General features: G+C 45.8%; 1 protein-coding gene and 1 long non-coding RNA gene across 5 annotated transcripts in view; both read right to left on the reverse strand.

Moving 5' to 3' along the window:
* Positions 1-1157: 1157 nt before the first annotated feature.
* LOC121142295 lies at positions 1158-2521 on the reverse strand. Its single transcript, XR_005879273.1, has 2 exons — positions 2183-2521; positions 1158-1906 (listed from the first exon to the last, which is right to left on the reverse strand). It is a non-coding gene; the product is annotated as an uncharacterized LOC121142295 (long non-coding RNA).
* A 771-nt stretch (positions 2522-3292) lies between these two features.
* The window catches only part of LOC101842643 (SSX family member 2 interacting protein), a 36212-nt gene continuing 22230 nt past the window's right edge, over positions 3293-17274 (reverse strand). For 3 of the 4 annotated variants that reach the window (XM_040751633.1, XM_040751636.1, XM_040751634.1), the window contains 8 exons: positions 16987-17062; positions 16732-16912; positions 14409-14559; positions 12696-12832; positions 12224-12397; positions 8488-8602; positions 7604-7769; positions 3293-6710 (listed from right to left, as the gene is read on the reverse strand). In XM_040751633.1, coding sequence (XP_040607567.1) covers positions 6533-6710; positions 7604-7769; positions 8488-8602; positions 12224-12397; positions 12696-12832; positions 14409-14559; positions 16732-16912; positions 16987-17062 — 1178 coding nt within the window. In that variant the 3' untranslated portion in view covers positions 3293-6532. The remainder of the gene's footprint in view (positions 6711-7603; positions 7770-8487; positions 8603-12223; positions 12398-12695; positions 12833-14408; positions 14560-16731; positions 16913-16986; positions 17063-17274) is intronic. The other variant, XM_040751635.1, reaches the window with a different exon arrangement.

Raw genomic sequence — 17274 nt, forward strand, 5'->3', positions numbered from 1 at the left:
GATGTAAAATGAAGACAAAGACTGTGGCTCATTCTTACAAGGAGAATGGCGTTTATTATTACAAGGGCAGAGCCTTAAATACCAAAGGCAGGCATGGTGGAAAATCCCCAAGGTCAGAAACCCAAAAAGAGGGACATGACAGATCCAAAGATGAATGGGGGGGGTGAGTGTATGGTCTTGGCTATGGGTAGCAAGGCATACAGTTGAGGTTGAGCGGCCTGAGGGGGAAGCATCCATGGAGGAAATCTTTTTTAAAGATTTATTATGTATGCACGAGAGCACACACACACACACACACACACACACACACACACACACACACACACACACACACACACACCAGAAGAGGGCACCAGATCTCATGACAGATGGTTGTGAGCTGCAATGTAGTTGCTGGAATTGAACTCAGACCTCCGGAGGAGCAGCCAGTGCTCTTAACCCTGAGCCATGCCTCTAGCCCCCATGGAGGAAATTTTTATAGTTGTCCTTTTGTGAGTGGTGCATGCTAATGTGCCTTTGTGTTAAGACAGCAGTTGCATGGTTTCTGCAAGGGGTAGTGAGACATGCAACCCCATTAACAACCTAGACAGGAAGTCACTGAAGAGAGCCTTAAAAACTGAGATAAGCGTCCCTAAAGTGTAGTTCTCCACATAGAGTCTACTGGTGGGGGTAGGGAAGGACACAGGGAGTCTGACCATGCCCCAGTGACTATAAAGTCAACACAGACTGGACCTGTTTCCGCCCCTTTTTAAAGATCTTTTTTGGGGAGGGAGGGGGATGCCACAAGGGTGGACCTGGGAGGACTAGGAAGAGTAATCTGGGTGCTTTAGGTGAAATCCCCAAATAATCAATAAAAATATCATAACCATATATGACTATACACACAGTTGAATTAACAAGGACCTAGAGATTGGTAAGCAACTTTGGTGGCTTTGCTGAGTCCTCTGGTGGGACAAGACCTTTATAAAGCAGGAAAGGCTTTGGTGGCTCCCAGTGACATAGACCAACATGTAAAGAGTGTCTGTAAAGGTAAAACACCAAACTAGAGGAGTGTGGGGCCTTTCCCTCTCGGCCTGTGGGGAAAGAGACAGAAGCATGCCAGAAAGCTTTGCACAAGGCCCACGAGCATGAACAGAGACAGGCCTCCGGGACACAGATTTCAAAGAGTCAGCTCAACTTTATTCCGGAGTGTAAGGCATATATAGGATTGGGGAGCCTGGGGACAAACCCTCACGTGTGATAGGCACGCTCCTATCACAAGGCTTAGTATGCAGCAGCAGGGTCCTATAGCAGAGCTCCTAGTATGAGTCTTCTCAGCAGGGATCTGTGCCAAGGGTCAAGCTAATGATGAGTCTGGCATCCGGTTTACAGACAGCTTTTAGATGAGGTCAGTCCTCCAGGTCCAGAGACAAGTCTCCTGAAAAGGGTGGGTGGAGAGCAGGAAGCCTGCTGGGAGGGGCGGGAGTTTCCATATTGCTGGTCCTAGATGGTTGCTAGGATACGGCAGACCGCAACCTTTAACCATCCAGCAAGGCATTCCAATAAGATTTCTATGAATGGTTGCAGTGGCTCTCGAGAGTTGTTGGCAGGGGGGAGCCCCGGGGCCCCACAAACAATAAAAACTATTGCTCCTGCTGTTTGGGTTTTATGTCAGAATTAGATGGGAAGGCGCTCTTGCTAAAGACACTGTGGGCACATGCTCTGAGTGCGGAAAACGGGGAAATTACGGTGGGAATGAACTGGGAGCTCACATCTTCCAGGCGGGCTCTTTCACAGGGCCAGAAGGAGTCACCACGCAGGCTGCTGGTGGAGAACTGTCACCAACATTGCTGCGTGGCTGTGGACCTGCATGCCAAACTACACGCATGCCAGGTAGATATGCCGGGTTGTGCTACAGCGGCCAGAACTATTAAAAAAAAAAAAAAAAAAGGTCAGGAACTGCGTCAGCGGGAGACGGGGGAGCTGGAGAGATGCTTAGCATTCGGGCTCACTCTCACAATCTGTCCTTGGCCTATCGCTTAACGTGGGCTTGTTAAGTCTTACGAGAAGGGTGTTAATATTCTCTCAAACGTCTATGACAGTTCCCAAACAAAATGTGTTCTGTACACCGTATTTTAATAATTAAATGGGTCAAATATCATTTGAACATCTTAAAATCTATCATGAAAAAGATTTTACATACCAGTGTTAAGGTAAATGCTTCTTCCAAAGACAGACTATTTGAAGTTCCCACTGTTACTAGTAAATTCAGTGCAGAACCGTGCTTTTGTCATCACTGAGAGATGAAATACCGGTGTCCGCGCCATTCCGCAGCAGATGTCAGGGCTGTCGGGAAGGGCTAGCCTCTCAGGTCTGGACCTCAGGAGCGCGGCTCACCTTCCGCCAGGCTACTTTCTCATCTGACAGTGCTGGGACCACAGTTGTCCTTCACTGAGGGGAGAGACCCCAACTCAACATTTCTAGACCCCTAGTGACTAGCCCATCACAGAGTGACTTGCCCTTCTGCCCTCTCCTGAGAAACCAGAGACCTCAAGATAAACCTAAAAGATAACCCTCCCTGATCCAGGAACTACCTCACCACATTCCTGCTCAGTGTTTAACTGTATAATGCCCACAGAATGCTTGCTTGAGATAACCTATAACCTTCCTGTTAAGACATAAGCTATCATTTAGCTTCCTCATCCTTTATGATGTTTGCCTAACTCCCCGATTCGGTTTTTCCCTTTTAAAAACCCCCGACTGCAGTTACTAGGGGTTGAACTCCTCTGCCCCTTCGAGGGTTATGAGCTAGGCCCCAGTGCACTGGTTCCCCGAATAAACCTCGTGTGCTTGCAGCAAGAATGGTCTCTCTTGAATTATTGGGGTGTTGGCTTATCCCGAGACTTGAGTGAGGGTCTCCCCACTCTGGGGGGTCTTTCAAGGGGAAGATGGGGCTGGCTGAGATACACAGGACTCACAGGAATCAGAGCCCTTTGGATTATGTTGTGTAACTTTTACTATGCGGAGTGCGATCTCTTCTACCCTAAAACTCTGCTAAGAATCAAGCCCAGACATTAGAAACAGAAAACTGGCCGTCTCGGTGGGCAGAGCTTTAGAACTAAGGCCACTGTTACTGTCCCTTCTTCCAATGAAGAAATGTGCTGCTTAATTCAACCCAGCAATATTTACAACTTCCCAACACATATTATGCTGCTATCTGTTAATGGGTACACTTGACAAAGATATTCCAAAATTTTAAACAGGCAAACACTGCTATTCCCAAGAATTCACAAAAATAAAACTAGTCAATTGGTGGTTTTAGATCAAATCATTTAATCAATAGTCCATTCCATTCTAATTTACATTCAGCTCCCAGGAGAAAAAAAACAAAATCACCAAACACTCACTTTAGGAAAAAAGACTGAAATCACCCACGTCATGATCTCACCACGGGCTCTCATCTCTGCTTGGTTTCTGTGGGATGGTGATCCATTTCCCCCAGTGGGGATGAAGTCTTAGCTGCTTTGCATATCAACACTCGTGAAAAACAAGCCCTGCAAACGAATGCATGAATTCAATAGTGTACCCCACAGGAAAGGCCAGCAGGACTGCTGCTGTTATGAAATGGACGAGCGGACCTGGAACAGCCCAGATGTGTGACGAACGATGTAGTTTTGCAGCTGGCATTCAACTCAGGGATTCTCAGTGACAGTGGCGGGGTGAGTATACCCCCCTCTGATCCTCGGGGTCTACATGACAAAACCCAACATAACAGCAGGTCCTCTGCCCCTGTTTACTGAGGGGAAGACAAAACACGAACATAGGGCAAAGGGTACTTACTAAAGAACCAAGATTCAACCCAAGAGCATGCTCTACATCGGTGTATGTCATTCTAAGAACGTTTACAGCAGGTAATCAGAGGGCTGCTAACCTACAGTGCTCCAAACTCCCACTTCAGAGGCCACCCCTGGGGTCCCGAGGCCTTCCAGATGGACCTCCTACAAGGGAGGTTAAAATTGGATTTCAGGCACTCTCCTCAACATGCAGCATAGAACATGTTCCCCACAAAAATCAGGTGATCACAAAGTTTTGGACAATCCTACTTAGCTAGGATAGGAACCAAACAACATCCTGCATTTCATTTATATAATGAATGAGGCAAACAACTTGCTGTGGATAGTCCTGTAAACCAGAGTCATTTAATATTTGCTTCTGTAAGAAAATACTCCTTTATTGAATCTTAGCCATGGTTTCCTCCTGTTACTGATTTTTCTATTAAGTTTCTAATTATTTTAACTAACAGTTACTTAAGAGTAGGAAACTATCAAGTTTTCAGGGCCATTCTTAAGTTTTGAAAATTCAAAGTGGGTTTGTCAAGTATGTAAAAACCAACTCGAGTTACAAAGTTTTAGATTTCCATGTTGATAAACAAGAAAGCAGGAAGATTACCAGGAGGCTTCTGAGCAGAGACACTGACAGTATCGATTGAGCCATGACACCAGCATGGCTGTGTTTCTTGCATACAGCAAATGCCTGCACTAGAGAGGCAGAATCCCATCAATTCGTGCTTTGCAACACAGTACCACCCAACCCTCTGGGAAGTCTGGGTGATTGGGGATCATTTTAGAATTGGAATGGGCAGCAAGACAAGAGAGCTAGGAAGATACACAGCTTTTGGCAGATAGCAAGGGGATCTGGCTTCTATGGTTTCCTTCGCACCCTAACGTCTCAAGGAATTCTTTCCAGTCTGACAATTCAGCCTGGACACCACCCCCGCCAAAAAATCAGGTGTTCCTTTCCAGAGAACCCTCCTATGGAATACAGCACAGTTATGATGAAAAGCAGCACGGGTTGTAGCCTACAAAGGCTGTCATGGAGACAGACCCCTGTGGGGCAGAAATAACCAGTAACTACTTCCACACTTTGATTGCCTTTCTGCAGCAGCAAGGTAATTATCCCAGCTGGCTGGCTGCTCTGGACTATAGCAGTGACTTTAAAGAGTAAAGAAGTGACTGTGCGACTCACCCTCACAAGCCAGCTCCTGGAACTACGGGCACGGCTGCTACCAAGAGGACGCTTACTTCACAGCAATGCCTCATCAGGTCCTGCGTCTTACCAGCGCCAGCCAGACAAATGGCCGCTGCTGCATGACCCCACAGTCACGCCGTCAATGAACGACACAAGTTTTCTTTTGGTAGCATGATGAATTTAATGCAACAGCCACAACAGGGGCAAGGAGAGGGAAAGGCAGACGAGCCTAAGCTGCATTGTGGAGCAAGGACTTGTGTAGGCTTCTGTGTGCAGAGACAAACAAGCAGGGAGGCACTTAAAAGCTTTTGGATGAAAATCCATCCAAGAGAAGCCTGGGCCTCCTCTACAATTATTATTATTGTCATTACTATCAATAGGAACATACTTCTCATGAAGAAACATGCAGCAGAAACATTGGAGACAAAAGAGCCTAAGATTGTTCTGAAAACGAAATGACACAAGAGTGTCCAGAATGTCATATCTCAATTATAAAAGTCAATGTTTCACATTGTCTTATTTCTTTAGTAGTAGTATCTAGTTGAAAATTTTTTAATTACAAAATTATTGGCAATGATATAAAGCCCTGGCTGGTACAGCTATTACTATACTGGTACCCATTTGGTAAGGAAAATATCACCATCCAGCTATCTTAAATATCCTTTATCATCCAAATATCTTAAACCAATGCTCTTATATTGTTATTCAAAGATACTCTTTTTGTCTTTCCCCCATTACTCCATAATCAATATTCCTCTTAGAAATTATAACATTCACATATATAAAATAAAATATAATGCTTTAAAAATCTCAAAAATGTAATGTTAGTAGTTCTAGTTATCTCAACTTAGCTTTCATGGAGTGGCTTTGAGTTTCTATTGCCCAGATGGCTTAAAATAAAATCTTAAATGTCATGTGGCAGTTGTCCTAACGCATCTGTAAACACAATGCCACTGAAAACATTTTATTGGCATGAAATACTACACTCAAGCACTGTGTGAAATTTTTAAACCTTAAAGCCTCTCAACATAATCATGTATATCTCTATGTACAGAACATACATAAATTTCACTTTATGTAAAACATATGAAAGAGGTAATCCCAAAATCACACTAAACATAATAAATATAGAACTTGCTTTGTTAAAAATCTACAGTATACATTCAAGTAAAGGCTAAACTTCCAATGCCAACCATACTGGGACAAAAATTTAATGTTTACAATAATCAGTCCCCTAAAAGTGCTATTTTCAATACCTGGAGGAGGAAGCCCACCCGTGCCTCTGTCCCATCCAAACACCACACATCCCTCTAGTCACAGAGCCAGCTGCTTCTGTCACTAACACACACCCAAAGCTTTTGCATCCTTTTCAATAGCTTACACTGCAGCTCTTTGGGGAAGACGGGAAGTCCGGACAAACAACCCAGACCATCTTAAATTAGATGACCGACTTTATGATACACCCTGTTTAACTCAGATGTGACCTCGGATGCACATTTGAGTGAGAACACCGCAGTCTCTGCATCTAAGGTAAGTCGTCTCTTTCCAGGTGAGAATTGGTGTAGGTGGAAGAGCAGCCACCGTAGCAGCCTTCCCGCGAGCCGGGTCTCGACACCACACTCCACTTCTGAGTCGCACATTCTCTTCCAACCTCATGTGGCTTGGTTTCCTCAGGAGTTAGAGTCAGCACATTGGGTGAACTCCTGAAAATAAGGCAAATCTTAACAGCTAAGAGCAGATGACCCTCAACACCTCAAGTCTGGCTGCTCCGTGTCTGTGCTAACAAACAACACGTCTTGGAAAGTGAGAGGGCACGCTTAGAACTGCCTCTATCTGAGAATCCCTTCTACCCACATCAGGTACAGACTGAGCAGCAAGATCCTCACGGAGCAGATTTAACCACCAGTTAATGATTTGCTGGCTGCGTTCACGGATTACAGTGTGGACACCACTCTGTCTCCACAGGAGAGGAGCACTAGTTTCCACAGTGAGGACTCCACTCTGTCTCCACAGGAGAGGAGCACTAGTTTCCACAGTGAGGACTCCACGCTGTCTCCACAGGAGAGAGGAGCACTAGTTTTTTAAAGGTCATGTTTTTCTTCCCCCTCCTCCTAGTATTTGCTCTGTGGCTCTCAGAAGATTACTACCTAAAAATACAGATTAAATGTTTTATACAATGATATGTATAAGGAACTTCTTTATCACCCTGAGAAAAGGCTTGATTGGCCCTTTGCCTTTCAATACCAGTGCAATGGCACACCAAAGAACTCTGGAAAACTATCAAGATGGCATTCTTTAATACAATTACAGTAGTGAGATTTTTAAGTGATTCCTGAAATGTGGTGTCCCTGTCCCTCAGGGTTTAAGGCAGGGACTCACTATGCAGCCCTGACTTTAATGTGAAACGAGCCAGATCCTCCCTTGTTCCCCACTAGACTTCATTACCTAGCACACAGCCCCCCACACTGGGCATCTCTGCACACACAGAATCCCATTTCTCTCCAGAGCTTCTACTGTACAAATACCATGTGTAACAACTGTTCCTAAGCAGCGCAATGTTAGCCATTCAGTATGAGAAGTCATTTAAAAACAATACCTGTGTTCAGACACACAGGGGCGTGTCTGGCAAATGTCTGAAGTAGAAGGTGAAGCAGGAAGAGACTTCGTCAGCTTTGATGTGGAAGTTGGTGCCCCGTTAGCCACACTGTGTGGCTTCTTTTGCCGCGGTCGCGAGTGCGCTATGAGATTGTCTGGATCAGAACCTGGTTTTTAGATAAGGGAAAGAGCAGGACACATGGTGAAACACCAGACACAGTGAAGACAGCCCACCAGGGTTAACCACTGCAGTTTGGAGAAGGATTTGAGAAAGATCAAGTTAACTGACGTCTCTGTTACATTTTCTACAAACAGAAGAATCTAGCTTAAAAATGGTCAACACCTAAAATCATGAATCTTCAAAAACATGGCATTATTATACTCTCACAAAATTAGTTTTTACGTACAAGGTCCTCCTATGAATCCACTATGACTTCAGTAAATAAGCCACTAAGTTGATTTTGGGACCAGAGGGACAGTTCCTTATTGAGTTGTATCCTATTATGGGTTGGATTCTGGGTTTGACTGCCAGCATCTGAACACACAGAGATTAAAAATAGAAAACGATGTTTCATCGATGAAGTCCTAGCAGCCAGAGTGTTCATTCTGCACACAGTGAGGCTGCAGCTCCCCTCTGCACAGAGCTGCAGCTCCCCTATGCACTGAGGTCAGCCTGCGGCGTGAGGTTGCACACAGCTCCCTCTGCACAGAGGTCAGCCTGTGGTGTGAGGTTGCACGCAGCTCCCCTCTGCACAGAGGTCAGCCTGCACACAGTGAGGCTACAGCTCCCCTCTGCACTGCGGTCAGCCTGCACACAGTGAGGCTGCAGCTCTCCTCTGCACTAGGCTGGTGCACAATCAGATCCGACAGCTTGTGAGCACTTACTTCCTGAGAAGGCACTGAAAAGTTTCACATTTTCTGAGTTCTGGTGGTCAAAGGCCGTCATGTTTAAAAACTGCTGCTTTAACCAGCTGGCTCTTTCTTCTTCGAATGCCTTTCTCTAGAGTAACAAAACAAAGAACCAGCAATTACTCCACTGTCATTTCCCATAACTTCTCCAGCTGCTTCCTCTCTGGTCACCTGTACATTGCTTGTATGAAATGGTCACCTAGAAACTTAAAAGACGCTTGAGAAAGTTATATTGAAAAAATAAAATTTGGGGGCTGAAGAGATGGTGCAATATTTAAGAGCACTTGTTGCTCTTACAGAGGACCTGGGTTCAATTCCCAGCACTTACATGGTGGCTCACAACCATCAGTAACACCAGCTCCAGAGGATGCGAGACCCTCCTGTGGCCTCTGAGGACACCAGGCACAGACCGTGCAACACAGAGACATGCATCCAGGTACAATACCCTCCTACATAAACCATAATTTTAGTAATTTAAATAATAGTAAATCACAGATTTCACTCACTGCATGATCAGAGCATTAGCAGGATTTTGAACACAACACACAACCATAAGACTGCTAGCAGAAAAATACCCTGCTTCCTTCCTAAGTCAGTCGCCTGGAAACGGATTTCCTTTTTGTTTGTTTGAGACAGGGTTTCTCTTTTCTCTGTACTGTTTTGGAGGCTGTCCTGGAACTCCCTCTGTAGACCAGACTGGTCTTGAACTCACAGAGATCCGCCTGCCTCTGCCTCCCGAGTGCTGGGATTAAAGGCGTGCGCCACCAGCGCCCGGCTTTGGAAGCAGACTTCTGACTGCATCAGGCATGTCTTTCGTCCTCCAGCAATCTGCCACAGCCACTGCCACCGCGTCACCAGAGGGCAGACCCACATCATACCAAGCATCTCCTCTGCTGGTCAGCTGTGACTCATCTGTCTGATCTGTCACTGTGCCTGTATCTGCAAGCAGGCACTCTCAGATGGCTGGAAGGACACACGACAAGTTTGTGGCCTGAGGAAGACAACTACTGATGAAAGGAACTTTACAATTGTGGAGGAAATCGGTGTTAGCCCTTAAAATAACCAGGGCGGAATCTCTCTCATAAACGGGAACGTGAAACCAAGTATCACCAGACAGCAAAGAGAACCAATGGCAGAAGAGGGAAAGGGCCAAGATGATAAACTGACCGCAGACAATGTTTCAAGAGTTCTGAAAATACTGTCACATGTCACCAGATTCTTAAATACATGCACAACAACGATAATAGGGTACAAAGAACAGGAAAATTACAAAATACTAAAACTGACCCTGAAGACAGTTTGGTGATCCAAGCTTATCCAGAACTAAGAACCCAATGTCAGCCACATCTGACAGCATGGAGAAGCCAAACATGGGGAACAAGCAGAAGAAACAGTCTCTGAAGGGTCATTTACTGAAGACATTAGACTCTTCAGGATGGAAAAAACTACCATGGATCCTGGCGAAATTAGGAACTACAAAAGTTCCATAACTTCCACAGAAGGGCATAGGGGTGGGTGCTCCACAAAATTACCTACAAAGTAACACATGCTATATTGTCATCTAGTTTCCCCTCAGCAACAGAAATTAATTCTTTCAGGTTTTGCTGATGCAATCTAACATAGTTTTAGATATTCCAACACACAGAATGGTGATGGGGGAAGTCCTGTACATTTGTTAATAAATACTGTTGAGCCAATAGAAATCTAGATAGGAGGGACTAGGAGTCCAGGAGGACTCTGGGAAGGAGAAACACAAGAGAGTTCGAGATGTAACCGCCATGGGGTAGGAAACCCGGAACTATTCTCCGGTAAGAGAAATACTTAGATTAACAATTATGGGGTAATTACTTAAAGCAGAGCTAGCCAGTAAGAGACAAGCAAGGCCAACAGCTTCATAATTAATATAGCCTCCTGTGTGTTTATTTGGGACTGATGCGGCTCTAGAACCAGGCGGGCGGGAAGGCTTCTCTCAAAGAAAAAGCTTCTCTTAATAGAATGGTTGTCACTATGCTGTGTTTCTTCTTAAAATGAGAGGCAAGAGAAGGATTAACGTGAGCAGTGGGAGCAGAGCCTCAGTCTGACTTGGCAGATTACAACATAAACACGGGTTTCTGTGAGTGACACGGCTTCCCCGGCAGGGATTTATGTGAGAGTGATCTGCTTCTCGGGCAGGTAAAGTTTCGCTGTATTTTCAGGGCCAAGACTAGCTCAGCAGCAGGAGGAGAGCCTTGAACGATGAGGCCCTGAACTCTACCCCCATTGATCATGTGTTCAATTCATTATTTGTTTATGGATTGAGTAAGATCACATAACCATAGGATCAACATTTGCTTCTGGCTTTCAATCTTTAGGCCCCAACTTTAGATGAATGGCGGTATGTGTAGGTATTTTATGACACAGGGCAGGGTATACATGTGGCAGCACTGGACAATGGGAACAGTACCATAAAGCTGCAAAGAGGAGGGCAAGCAAAAGAGGTGGGGGAAAGCGAACACAGGATTCTGCTCGACACAGCGGCACACGCCTTAATCATTCAAGGTCAGTTTTACACAGCAAATTCTAGACCAGCACAGGACACAAGGAGAGACTGCTCCAAAATAATCAAAATAAAACAAAAAAAAAGTCCACTGGTAATTTTTTTTGAGAATTTTAACTTTAACATACAGCATGTTAACCATTTTAAAGATTTAATTTTTACTTTATGTGTATCATGTATGTATACCACATGTGTAGCTGGTATCCATGGAACCCAATGGAGGCTCCCCCGGAAGTGGAGTTACACATGGTGTGTAGGAAGCCAGCCAGTCCTCTGCAAAAGCAGCGAGTATCATACCTAGCTTCCAATAGACATTTTTAAAAATCAGTGGTTATTCCTAAGGGATGATATTGGAGATAAAGGGGACGCTGTGTCACCCCATAATATTTTGTATAGGTGGAGTTTTAAGACAGTTTGGGGACACTGTGTCTTCAGTTTCTGAAAGGGCACTATGGAGGCAAAGCACTGCTATCAGAATGCAAACTGTGGACATGTATGATGCAGAACTCCAAACCACCAACTGGTATACAATCCTCTGCGAGGACGGGATACAGAGTCCTTTACTGTGTTTTCTTTTCCGTTAAACAAGGATGCTGGTGGTACTATTTTCTGACTGCACATGTATTGAAAGTGGGAAAAGGAACTGAGTATCTAACACAAGACCATCCACACGCCCAGCCAGCCTCTCCCCGCCAATTTCCAGTTACTTGTAATGTAGCAGGTCCCCAGGCCTTAGCACAACTGACTCCATGATGTAAGTCCACTCAAGCCATGAATCTCAGCACGCAGACAGCAGCTCCAGCCAAACTGAAACAAAGGCCTAGTCCATCAAAGCTACAGTTCTCGGAAAGTCTCTAAATGGACTGACCTTGCTTTCTGGCTTCTGTACTTCTGCTTCTGGCTAACTGCTCTTGTTAACTGAAGTGTGTCAACTCTTCAGTTTTGGTTTTTGTGCTTAACAGCTCAGCCTGGGGAAGGCTGAGATCCCAAACACACAGTGTAGTCACTGGCTGGATAATAAAGACTTTTATTGGTTTAAGCCCATACCTGAGCAGCCATCTAGGGTAGTAAGTGGTTAGTGTGACACTTCCAGTGAAATGGACAGCAGAGGCAAATGGGATCAGGAAGCACTCGCCCACACCCCCACGCCCGGGGCAGCAAAACTGTGGAGCTCACCTCCAGCCCCAAGCGGATGGCAGCTTCTGTAAAGCTTCGTCTTTCTCTCTCAAAATTCTTCTTTTGCTCTTTAAAAAGGGACCACTCCTCTTGAAGGCGTTCCTTTTCTTCCAGCAAGTAACAGTCTCGCAGCAGTGAGGTGGTGTCATCGTCACACGTGGTGGCCAGCTGCTGCTGTAAGTTTTAAACACAGTAAGTCAGGAAGCCCGCACAGCTCACTCATGCACACTCAAGTGGACGCGGGGAAGATGGGCTGAGCTCGGACATACACGAGGAAGCACCACGAGCCAGTGAGAACCTGCTTTCCCAAGTCTACTTCCCTTGGCAAAGCAGGGGCCAGGTGAACAAGGCTGCGGCTCATTGGCTGCTGGTGCGGGTGACTCTACCAACAGGGAGTCAACTCCACAGACCTCGGGAGACACAGGAGCAAAATCTAGCAGGTTCAGGACATCCTGAGGCCATTCCCGTTTACCTGCAAGAGTTGCTGCTGCGCTCGGATCATTTCTTTACACTGCTGGATCTCCAACTCCAGTTTTTCAGTCTCTTGTTCATGGTCTTGTCGTGAGATGACATCCTCATCACTGAGGCCTTCTAAGTGGACCTTTGAAACTGACACAATCCCAGTGTGCTGGTTAGTGTGCTGTCAGCCTAACTCTAGCTAGGATCATCTCAGAAGAGGGCCCTCAACTGAGAAAATGCGTCCACAGACAAGCTTGTGAGGCATTTTCTTCAGTAATCATTTGTTTTTGTTTGTTTTTGGAGACAGGGTTTTTCTGTGTAGCCCTGGCTGTCCCGGAGGGAGGCCCAGCTCAGTATGATGGCGCCACCACTGGGAAGGTGGTCTTGAGCTTTAGAAAGCAGGTTAAAGGAAGCCGTGAGGAGCAAGCCAATGTGCAGCACTCCTCCATGGCCTCTGCCTCAGCTTCTGCCCTGACTTCCTTTCAAGAGGGTCTGTGAGGTACACGGCAAAATCAACCCTTTCCTCCCAAGTTGCTTCTGGTCACGGTGTTTACCAAAGCAATAGAAACACTGATGAGAACAGTCAGAAACTGGGCACAGATTCTAAAGCCACCGTCTGCTTATGCTGGTCATGAACAGACATTTAAAATAAAAGGCTCACAACTTTTCCCTTTCTGGGCTTTCACAGGTTTTGTAAAAGGAAGTTATTTTCTTCTTACAGTCTACATTTTCTAAATTTGTTACAAAATTAAATGTTTTAAAGCAAAAGAAACCCAAGTTCTAACTACTATACAGTTACACACTTTTAGGACTAATGGGATTTACATATAAGCTTTGTTGCCAACATTTAACTTATAAATCACATTTATTCAAGACTATCATGAGAAGATTATTAGTAACCTCCCTGTGCCTCTGGTTCTTGCTGCTCGGTCTTCAAGAGCTACGGGCTCAGCCACAGAAAATGCCAACAAAGACGACAACTTTACAGACTGTTTTTGATGGTGATTGAAAGAGACTAGTAACCGTGTGCTCTCACATTAGAGTCTACAAAACCAGAGTCCAGGCACGCTGCTCAGTAACAGCGATGATGAAATGAGTCCATGTCATGCAAGTTAGGGTGCAACTGTAAGAGCCGTGCTGTGCCCTTCACCACCTACAGCATTGGTACTAAAATTCAGTTTTGAAAACTCCAATAAATTTAAGTAACTTCAGGAAATGGCAGAGGTTAAAAGTGCACTTGTTCCTGTAGGGGTCCAGGTTCATTTCCAGCACCCATGTTGGGGTATCATAACTATATATAACTTCAGCTCTGGGGAGCCAATGCCCCTGACCTCCACAGAAACCTACATTCACACGATATGCCCCTTTGCAGACACACAAACATAATTAAAATGATAAAAATAAACCTTAAAAATCACAAAATTTGACTTTCCTGATTTAGAAGCATGCAGACTTTAATACACATACGAGGGCTCGCCTTCGTGCTCGAGTTACAAGTTGTTCAGTTCGCTACCGAGCTGCCTGGGGACGTCAGTGTGAGCGACACTGCTCTCTGACACTTGTTCGGGAGCCAGGTGCATCTCTCTCAGTGAGTGCAAAGCCAGGGGCAAACCAGGCAGGACCGGACACTCAGAGCAGCAGCCGAGCCCAGAGCCCCGCAGTCCCTGCGACTGGACAGCAGTGGCTTCCATCACGCCCACTTGGCGTGCACAGGACGAGTGGTTACCTTGGTTATCAAGGGCTTCCACGTGACTTTTCAAGATCCTCCACTGCTTCCTGATGCTGTTTGTAAGTTGTTCTCTCACAGTGTCACAGGAGAGGCCCCACACGCTCTCTCTGCTCAGCTCTCCAGCATCATCTTCAATATCAGAGATAACCTACAGCCCAGGGAGAACGAGGGAAAGACCAGTAACTTATGATGGCATTACACCCAGGCAGCCATTTCGGGCTGATGCAAGCTCTCCCCCATTAGCCAATATCTGTCTTATAAAAACACACTGAAGACAGAAACTCCCAAATTCAGTGGACTCTGACAGAGCTGTCTGAGGAGAGACAGCTGCTGTCTGTGCGATGCTGTGTTGGATGCTGTCACACATTTACTCTTCAAACTGTGCAAAACAGAAACTCAGGTCAGAGGCAGCTTCAGTGTCACACAGAAGACAGTCAGGGCCGAGACTGCTCAATCTGTCTCTGAGTTAAGACTGCTGCAACAAGTATCCTTTGGAAATTATCAACTGAGTCGAACGGTTAACCCCAGTTCTCCTATCATTTTATGGCTGACATGTTTTTCCTTCTGTTGTACCGGAACATGAAATTATAGGAAAATGTACCAATGGTGGTTAAGTTACCACAGAAAACAACATGGGATGTGTTAAGCCAAACATGTATCTACATAAAATAGTCCTTATTTGTTACTAATTTCCAGGAAGGCCAAAATACTTGACTATGAAAAATACCTCTCAGGAGAAAGGCGGCAAAAGGTTAAAAAGAAAGAAGAATTATTAGAACCCCCCACCCCCGTCACAGTGACGTCAGCACTGGGTAACAGCACCGTCTAAGGAGACGCTGTGACGTCAGCTCCATCTGAGTGGGCAGGCAATTAAGACTTAGCGGATGGCTCAGTGACGACAGGTCTTGCCATCACTGGTCTCCAGGGGCTATAGGCCTGTAACCCATTTTAAAGTCTCTTAGACTACAGACAAAGCATTCCTCACCAGAGACTTGGGGCTTGAGCACTTGGGATTTAAGATACTTTGGGATTTTACAGTATCTCTCTCTTCTGTATGTCTGTCTGTCTGCACATGTGTGTGTATTAGAGATATGATACAAGCCTAAACATGAACTCTATTTCAAATGTACCTTGTCTGCACAATTTGAAAGTAAGTTTATGTAATATTTCTGGCGGCTCGATGGGAATCGAGCCGTCTCAGGAGATCCAATTTGGAACCTCCTACCTGCAGCATCAGGTCAACTTAAAGCTGCGGCCTGTGGAGCAGGATGGACTCATCGGGTGCTACACCCCGACTAAAAACCTGCTGGTAACCCTGACCAGCCAGGCAGATGGTAAAGGCACCAATGGATGGCCACATACTGTTATTCCATGCTGACATGAATCTCATTGTACCTGGCTTGGAAATCAGACTTCCTCATACACAGGGAGAATGGGACACAAAGGACTTGCTTTGGTACTATCTACAGTTCCAGGCATCCGCTTGGGGACACGAAGGATTGTGTCCTGTGTGATAAGTAATAAGGGAGGTGAGATGGCCAATTAAGAGCCCACGAAATAAGCAGTCCTTGAACACAGGCTTACAAAATGTACTTTGGCAATTGACAGACCCGACATCAAACTGCCATCTTCCAATTTTAACCACCGGGAGCTGAAGTTCAAGGCTGGAACTTAGATTCAAGCAGGCTTCCCCGTGTTTTCTACCTTGAGAGCATCTACTCATTCTGGAAGAAGCCGCTCCACAGTCACTCTCTTGTGACGTCTTCACTGAGCAGTGAACAACTGCCACACTTGGCGCATGTGGTAACCATCTCTCTACGTGTCTCCAACTTCCCAAGGTGCTTCCTGAGGGAACTGTCGAAATCTTAGCTTTGTCTTTTCAAGACTCAGAACACAATGAGCTTCAATAAAGGCATGGACTGAATGTTTCTTTAGCTCCAAAGAGACAACATGGGTGAAGACCAACACATATGGCATGGTGCTTGAGTGCAGACGCAAATTCAATCCTATTCCTGCGTGTACACTGTGCTAGCATCTACTGTGCCTCAGTTTGCTCATATCTAAGATGGGTATAATTAAGTATAGTCAGATTGTTGTAACATTTTAAACATTATAATCCTCCAGGAGAAATCTGAACGAGATGATGCTCATGAAGTACTAGATGGTCATCTGCAGGTGACTTCCGGCATGTGCCTGGAGATGCGCGGGGGCGGTTTCCAGCTGTCAGTGACTACAGGTGGCAGAGCAATGCCCTCACAGAGTACGTGGGTCTGCATGGTGTGGGTTCGCCGCTGGGCTGGGGCTGGAGAGGAATACTTACAGCAGTGCCTGCGCCGTCCTCTGCTCTTTCCCTGGGTTTCTTCTTCTGGGGAGAGAGAAGAGAAATCATCTCCTTCTTCATCTGCTGCAGGACCTTCTTCAGCTCGGCGTTCTCCGTTAGGATCTGCTTCTGGCGGCACTCATAGTCACTCAGCAGAACTTTGTACATTTCCTCTTCATTCCTGGGGGAGAAACCACGCGTGTGAGAACACATGGCCAGAGAAACCAGGCTACATTGCAGGTCACATGGCTGTACCTGGCTTCTGTTTTATCAGTCCTCCACGAGCCTCGTTTTCCATCAGCTCGACCCACATAATTTAAAACGTCCATGGCTACAATGTAAGCACAAAACATAATCAGTCTCTGCCATGTGCTTAAAACCCTACCACCTGTGAGACACACGAGGGGCTGGCTGGAGCTGACCTGGAACACAGGTCAGGACCCTTCGAATACCCTGGGGTTTGGCAAGCTCCTCCAGTTGCTAAGCTTACTTTTTCCCTGGCCAGGGGGAAGGAGAGAAACACATTCCAGTTTTTAAGGACAC

Source organism: Mesocricetus auratus, unplaced genomic scaffold (assembly GCF_017639785.1).
Source record: "Mesocricetus auratus isolate SY011 unplaced genomic scaffold, BCM_Maur_2.0 Super-Scaffold_100009, whole genome shotgun sequence".
In the NCBI taxonomy this organism is placed as follows: domain Eukaryota; kingdom Metazoa; phylum Chordata; class Mammalia; order Rodentia; family Cricetidae; genus Mesocricetus; species Mesocricetus auratus.